At 38.1% G+C, this 7,834-nt stretch overlaps 1 protein-coding gene across 1 annotated transcript in view; it reads left to right on the top strand.

Annotated features, from left to right (window-relative positions):
* Uxs1 (UDP-glucuronate decarboxylase 1) overlaps window positions 1-7,834 on the top strand; it is a 91,795-nt gene that overhangs the window by 32,524 nt on the left and 51,437 nt on the right. Inside the window, 3 exon segments of the mRNA XM_015499667.2 lie at window positions 781-808; window positions 2,101-2,149; window positions 3,228-3,271. Coding sequence (XP_015355153.1) covers window positions 781-808; window positions 2,101-2,149; window positions 3,228-3,271 — 121 coding nt within the window.

The following is a 7,834-nucleotide window of genomic DNA, read 5'->3' as shown; positions in this document are numbered from 1 at the left end:
TTTTTTTTTTTTTTTTTTTTTTTTTTAAGTTGTAGTTGGACACAACACCTTTATTTCACTTATTTTTGTATGTGGTGCTGAGGATCAAACCCAGGGCCTCTCACATGTGGGACAGGCGGGCGAAGCAGGCACTCTACCCCTGAGCTACAGCCCCCACCCCCCTATTGTGTTTTAAAATCATCCAAGGTCCGGTTTCACTGTTGGGTCTGAAGACATGGGGTGTCTGTAACCAATGGCAGAGACCTGCAGAGAAGTCATTGACTGAGGTGGATTAAGTGCTGAGAAATGTTGGCCACCTAGTGGTGGTCAGCCTCAACTGCAGGCCGTTATTTAGCTTCTGTGGTTAGTTTTCCTTAATGTTTAAAGGGAGAGTTTGGATTGAACACTGGGTTCTCGTTGAGGCATACAGTTCTTTAATTTTTGTGACTGACTCTTCCAGAAATGCTATGTTGAGGACATACTGTCATTCAAAACAGATGCACCCTTGAACTTTAAATACCAAAACTGTGAACCTGGGAGCAGGGATAAATAGGATCATTTTTTTCTATTTTGCAGGACTTAATTTTTCTGAAAACAAAGTGTACATTTATTGTCTACATGAGCTATAGTCCAGGTTCTCAGTGGTTAAAAATTAAAATTTTGTGGCTGGGGTTGTGGCTCAGTGGTAGAGTGCTTGGCCTAGCACATGTGAGAAAAATAAAAAATAAAATTTTGTTAGTTGGAATACCAGAATGCTGCAAACTTAAATATTGACTTTTTTTTTCTCTCTCTCTCTCACAGCTGTTTGGGGCAACTTTGTTAATATGAGGTAATTGTTTTTAATTACTTGGGTATTGTGGTTGGGTTTTATAGACACATTTTAGTAGTTACTTACATCCTATTGTTTTCATGGGTTAGTCGAATAATTTTAGTGAAACTGAGTATTTTGCTAATTACACATTTGGGCTGTTTCTTTTTTGCTGTGGATATTTTCAAGGAACTCAGCTGATTTGAATGTTACCCAGGGAAATTCCAGATGTAAACAATGGTCAGCTCCTCTCTTTACCTCTTCACTACCCCTTCTTTTTCCGTGTGTGTGACCTATCACATGAAGTTAGGTGTAGAATTTCCCACTTGTGTTATGTTATCTTGTCAGCTCTCAAATAATTTTAGATTTTGGAGTATTTTGGATTTTATGCTTTTAAATCTTCAGATTAGGGATGCTTAGCTCACACTAGATGTGGATGCTGAGACCACCTGTCAATCCCAGGGTTAGGCTTGAGGAACCCTCTGACTTGAGTATGCATTATTTGTGCCAGTTAACAGGGCAGGAGAGACACTTGCAAAATCCTTATGTTAATTATCTCTACAAAATTAAAAAATAGCCCTTTTTAAAAAGTCAGCAAAAAAGTAATGAGTATTCACTGTGAAGCAAATTTGGCACCATTAGTACAGATTTCCATTTAAAGAAAAATTGCTTCACTTTGTTATTCCATGGTGTTAAGAAATGTAAGAATGACACGTTTGTGTTGGTGAAGCTGGCACAAGAAGTTCAGTCCTGCTGCACAAGGATACAAGGGTAGAAGGTTACTGGGCCCCCAGCAGGCTTTTCATGTGGAGTTGGTTTTGCAAGGTGGGTGGGGCCATGTTGGTCTGATTCCTACCGCTGGGTTGTGTGTTTCCTGACAAAGGCTGCTGTGTGTGGCTAGGTGGGGTGCTCAGATCCCATTTAAAGGAGCTTTGTTTTTACTTGGAGAAACTCCATTTTGTGTTAAATCCCTGGGAAAGCCCTGCAGAGAAGCATATACTCCTATAGACATGGCTTCCTGCTTCTAATTTAAAATCCCATGTTGTAATGCAGAGATGAAATTAGTTTGGTTTGATACAAACAACCAGTTGGTAAAAACTGAGAATGTTTGCATGTATGTACTTAAGATTTCCTCCTCCTGGTGTCCTACTTTCCCCTTCACGCCCCCTGTCGGAGGGAGTCGGCACAGATCACTGTGTCAGGGAGGGATACAGCTGCAGCCTTGGGTTTGTTGTGGCAATTTGTGCAGAAACAAATCTTGAAGTCACAAGTTCTTTCAACTGATTTCAGTGTTGTAACTTTCTGCTCAACAGGTCTATCCAGGAAAATGGCGAATTAAAAATTGAAAGCAAGATTGAAGAGGTTGGTTTCTTTTCCATATTTTCTTTTGTCTTAATTATATATTTGTCAGTTTCACTTCCTTTGCTTATTCTGAGCTCTTTATTTTGGCAGCTTTATGTCATTCAGGGATTTTGAAATTATCTCTCAAATAATCATTCACTTCTTTAAGATACAATGTCTCTGTCACCATTTGCCCATTTTTATAAAGGTCTGGCATATTAAAACAAATTTTGCCCTGAAGGAAAAATACATTTAAGACTTTTACGTGGCTTCAGATGACCCTTTCTTAGAGGAAGGGAAGTGATAACCTGTGAGAGGTGGAGGCAAATGCCAACACCCAGTCCCTGAGCAGATGCTCAGAGGAAAGCTACCCCAAACCAAATGCAAGGACTTGAGAAATAAAAACAGCATCCATATGCACAGATTGGTGATCACACACCCACCTAGCTGAAGGCAAGCACCTCTACTTGATCATATACTTTCTAGTTTAAGACAATTGCCTATAACAGATAAGTAAATAGAGATACAGCTAGACTATTACAGCATGGGCTGTGGAAGGGGCTAGAGAGTTATCCACTTTGGATTTGAAGCCAAATGCCAATGTCCCAGGGAAGCCCTTGGAATGCCCTCTTTTTGCCTGAGCTCCTGGTGGATGGTGACACACACGAATGTGGTTTGACTCACAGTCTGCGATTATTTGCAAGAGCTGATAACACAAATATAATCACAAAAGCAAAATGTTAGGATTGTGGGGGCCACACTTGGGGGATTCTTTGGTTCCTGAAAAGATGGAAAGTGTTGATCTGCTCGTTTTTATGAACCTGAAACACCTTTCACATTCTTCCTAGTAAGGTGAGTGAGTAAAGAGGTCGATTTGCTCAGATGTAGACCTATGAAGTTAGTGCCAACATGGAGTTTATCTGCTTGATTCTAGCATTGTGACTCAAGTGGTTTATTTTAATTTCAGACTGGAAGTGAATTTGTAGATGGAATTAAAATCTATTTTGCATTATTTCATGTTTGTATGAAACATCAGAATGGAGTGAGAATAGTGGAAGACTGCTTTTGTTTTAAACCTGATTTTGGTTGATTTTTCTAGATTGTTGAACCACTCAGAGAGAAAATCAGAGATTTGGAGAAAAGGTAAGAGCACTTTTTGTTTTGACTTGAGGAAAATGCTTGTATCTTAGTTACATACAGGAAAGGTCAATATCAAATACAGGTTTTTCTCAGTTGAACTTATATATGAAACTTTTATAATAAGGCATCCTCAAGAGAAAACCGTTTCCATAAGAACTTTAAAATCTAAATGCAGGCCTAGGTATACAGCTCATTTGGGTAGAGTGCTTGCCTTGCATTACAATGCCCTGGGTTTGATCCCCAGCACCAAAAAAAAAAAAAAAAATTGCTGTTTTTAAACTATTTTTTCCACCTTTTGTCTTTAAGGACCTTTTCTAATGAAAGCACTAGATACTCTCCATTAAGAAAGATTTATATCTATTTAATTCATTTTAAATTTATTTTTCCAGAGGTCTTGCTGAAGCGCATCCACAAATGCTAAGCTAAAAATCCTAAAATCACTTTGCTTTGCATAAACTTCAGCAACTTAACTAAATTACAACATAAAGCTTTTTTGGTTTTGCTTCCATTTGAGTGTGATATTCCAGCAGTCAGCACATGAGAAGAAGAAAGGATCTGGGTGTGCTGAAGTCCTTGCTCTAACCCTGTGAATTCCTGGATTCTGTAGATTTATGACAAGTTGAAGCCAAATAAGCTTTAACCTCCTTTTCCTTTCTGCAAAGTGGTCAGATGGCTTCTGGCATGTGTTCATTAGTCCAACAGTTCCAACCCAAGAGAGCTACCTGGAGAGTGTAAATCAAAGCACCGGGTGATCACACTTAAGAAACTGGACGCAGAGTCAGTTATTTGTCAGGTTTAGTCATGTATCTGCTTTTGCCACCAGAGTACATCAGGAGATTTGCAGAATTTAGTCCAGGTGAAGTGGCCGGGAGAGAAAGCTTGAATAGTATGGCAAAGATTTCATTTGAATTAGATTTTGGCAAAATATCCTTCTCATCCCTTAATCTTCAGGCTTTCCCTCTTGAATGTCGTGCCTGTGTCCTCTCTCCATCACTTGCATTTCCAATTGATGAAGTCTTAAGCACTGGCGCTCTTTCCTTGGGTGTACATATGTGAAGGCATTATGTGGTAGTTGAGAAATTTTAAAAAGAAAATGAAAAATTAATTAAAGTTGTGTAATTTTTTTCTTTCCTTGGGATGAGTTGGTGATTCATGTCAGCATCCTATACCGAACCAAAAGGAAGAAGTGAAGAGTAGTTTTTCTTTGGTTTCCATTAAGTGAACAAAGAGAAGTAGGGATCAAGAATTTTCATCAAATGTGTTAATTCATTTTCGTTATTTTCTTCTTATCCTCTTATCCTGAGCAGTCAGGCAAACTATTTTCAACTCTTACTGAGGTAGAGGTGTTTTTTAACAAATTCCCTTAGGAATGTAAAGCAGAATGAATGAATCAGAAGCAGAATGAAGTATGAAACAAATAATTCATCTTTTCTTAGTCCCCAATTAATTATTTATTATTTGGGCTTTAAATTTTCCTTTCCAAAATTTTGTGCTGAAATTCTATTGCATGTATCAATTTCGTTGGATGGGAGCCAGAAATTCTGCCCTCAATAAGTCTGCATAATTTGAAAGTTTTTTTTTTTTTTTTTTTCAGTCCTGGGGATTGAATCCAGGCATGCTGAACCACTGAGCTACATCCCCAGCCCTTTTTATTTATTTATTTTTAATTTTGAGACAAATTCGCACTAAGTTGTTTAGGGCCTCACTAAGTTGCTGAGGCTGGCCTCAAACTTTTGATCCACCTTCCTCATCCTTCTAAGCTGCTGGGATTACAGGTACACACCACCATGCCTGGCTACTTTGAGAGATTTTAATTGAAGATTTTTTTTTTTTTTTAAATAAAATGTAAGAAATATTGCACTAAATTTTTTTTTGGTTCAAGAAAAAGTCTGTCTACTGGTCTTTTTCTTGAGACAAAAACATTCATTTATTTTTGAGGAAAATAAGCTATTGATAGCTTACAGATAAGATCTCTTAAAATCTGAGAATCCATGATTTCTTTTGATACTTTTGTGATGCTTTTTGTGCTTTTGAACCAGAAAAAGAAGTATAAGTCCAAACTCAATCTTAAGGATTTGCCAGTAACATATTCTTGTCACACTGGTAGAACTGTCTCTAATTAGAGATGGAGAGTAAACATTTGCCTCTTGGATCTGCTTTTTGGTTTCTCATCTAAAACGATTTTGTCTTTCAAGTTCGTGAGCAAGTCAAATGATAAAAAAGAAAAAGTCTGGGTTTTGTTTCAGTTGAAAAGCCAAGTGCAGATGTAATTGAAAAGGTTTGTGCTTATTAATGGATTTCTGTCTGGTTTTATTTTTCCTGACTGCAATAAGAATCAAACAGCCACCTCGATACTGGCAATACATGAATGTTTCTGGAGCCAGGCACTGTGGTGCACTCCTGTAATCCCAGCGACTTAGGAGGCTGAGGCAGGAGGATCACAATTTGACATTACCCTCAGTAACTTAGCAAGGCCCTATCTCAAAATAAAAATTAAAAAGAGCTGTGATATGGTAAGAGCACTCCTGGGTTCAATCCCTAGTACCAAAAAGAATATGTACACTCAGAAAAATGAGAAATTATACCCATTTGATTCAGATGTATGATATGTCAAGATCATTGTATTGTCATGTGCAGCTAATAAAAAAATGAGAAAAAAAAAAAGAATAGGGACTACATTTAAAAAAAAAGAAAAGAAAAAGAATATATCTAGAAATGTTTTCTTGAAACGCTTGTCACTTTGAGCAGAGTGGCCTCTAAGAAGTGAGGATATTTTTCAAGGTTGAAGGTTATATTTATAGAGAGAGATAGGAGGACAGTGCCATTGCAGAAGCCTGAGTAAGTGGATTATATATGTTCCTTTTCTGTTCCTTATCACATTCCCGCTTAATGCTTTGATTATACATTTGTCCCTTGGCGTCCATAGGGGATTAGTTCCAGGGCCTCCCAGTGGATATTAAAAATCCACAGATGCCTTATATAAAATGGTGCAGTATTTGCATAGAACTTACAAAATGCCCTCGTTTATACTTTGAATCCTCTCTAGATGACTTATAATGCCTATTTAGTGTCAGTGGCATGTAAATAGTTGTTATACTGTATTGTTTAGGGACTAATGACAAAAAAAAAAAAAATAAGCCTATACATGTTCAGTAGATACACTTGTAAAATATTTTTTGATCCATAATTGAATTCATGAATGCTAAACCTGCAGATATGCCTGCTACAATGCTGTTTGTTTAATTTCATCTCTGTCTCTTTAAATGTTCTTTGAATAGGTAGCTAGTGATGTTAACTGAAATTCCAAGCAGGAGTACTTCTTGCAGGCTGTCCTACTAAGCAGTAAGATCTGAAAATAACATAAAGCACTTATGATCTGAAATGACCTAAAACAATTATGAAAGGATTAATTTGGGCAGGTATAAGAAAAGACCCATCATTTAATTCATACTTCCTCTGCCTCTGCTTGCCGGCTGGTCTCCCACACTCAAGGATGCAGACTTTGTATGCTTAGGGACCGACCGGTTCCCGTATTTACTGCCGTATCCCCATGCCTAGCATGGAACCAGTGTTCCACTAAGGTTCTAAATTAAAAGATGAGCCAATACACTGGGTGAGATTCTACCCCGCTGCCCCGATTCAGGCTCTGTGCCCCTCTGCTGCCCACTGTCCAGCACTGAGTGCAGCAGATGCTGGGGAGTGCTGAGCTACTGGCTGAGAATGTAGTCCATCCATGGGCATCCAGTAGCTGTACCCAGATCATTTTGCCTATAAGAAGGCAAACGTACAGGGGAGGACCCTGATGGCTCTCCCATCCTGTCACTGCTTCTTGTGTGTGATTTCTCCAAGGAAGAAACAAGGGTATAAAATGATTTTTAAAAGTTGAATGACTTGGTACTGTGTGCAAGCTCTGGAACACAGTTGCTGCATACTGAAGAAAACCAAAGCAGGAGACCCAAACTATTTTTTGTTTATTAAATTACAGGTTTCAGCACACAGTGTTAGAAATATATTTTAGTCCATCCTACATACACTAACTACATGGTGGGTAACTGTGCTTCTCCCTCAGATTTTTGAAAAATGAACATAAAAGTTGTATATATTTATGGGGTACTATGTAATGGTACATGTATGTATTGTGCAGTGTTCGTATCTGCTTCACTTTTATTTAAGTACATTTCCTATAAGAAAACACATTTTCTTCCTGGTATAAGTATCATACTGTTTCATTTTAAGCTTTCAAATAGAGACTGTAGTTGTCCTTCCATTCCTCAGGTTCTGCATCAGATTCAACCAACCATCCATGAATCAAAAATATTTCAAGGGAACCGGGTGTGGTGGCACATGCCTATAATCACAGCAACTTGGGATCCTGAGGCAGGAGGATTACAAGTTCAAAGCCAACATCAACAACTTAGAGAGGCCCTAGAAACTTAAAATAAAAAATAAAAAAGGGCTGGAGATGTGCGCAATGGTTAAAAAAAAAAAAAGAAAAAAAAAAAAACACCCTTGGGTTCAATCTCCAGGACCACAAAAAAAGAAACCAATATATATGGGTGTGGGGGG

The sequence above is a fragment of the Marmota marmota genome, unplaced genomic scaffold (assembly GCF_001458135.2).
Source record: "Marmota marmota marmota unplaced genomic scaffold, marMar, whole genome shotgun sequence".
In the NCBI taxonomy this organism is placed as follows: Eukaryota; Metazoa; Chordata; class Mammalia; order Rodentia; family Sciuridae; genus Marmota; species Marmota marmota.
The sequence above is the reverse complement of the archived record's forward strand: the minus strand, read 5'-3'. Positions and strand labels throughout refer to the sequence as shown.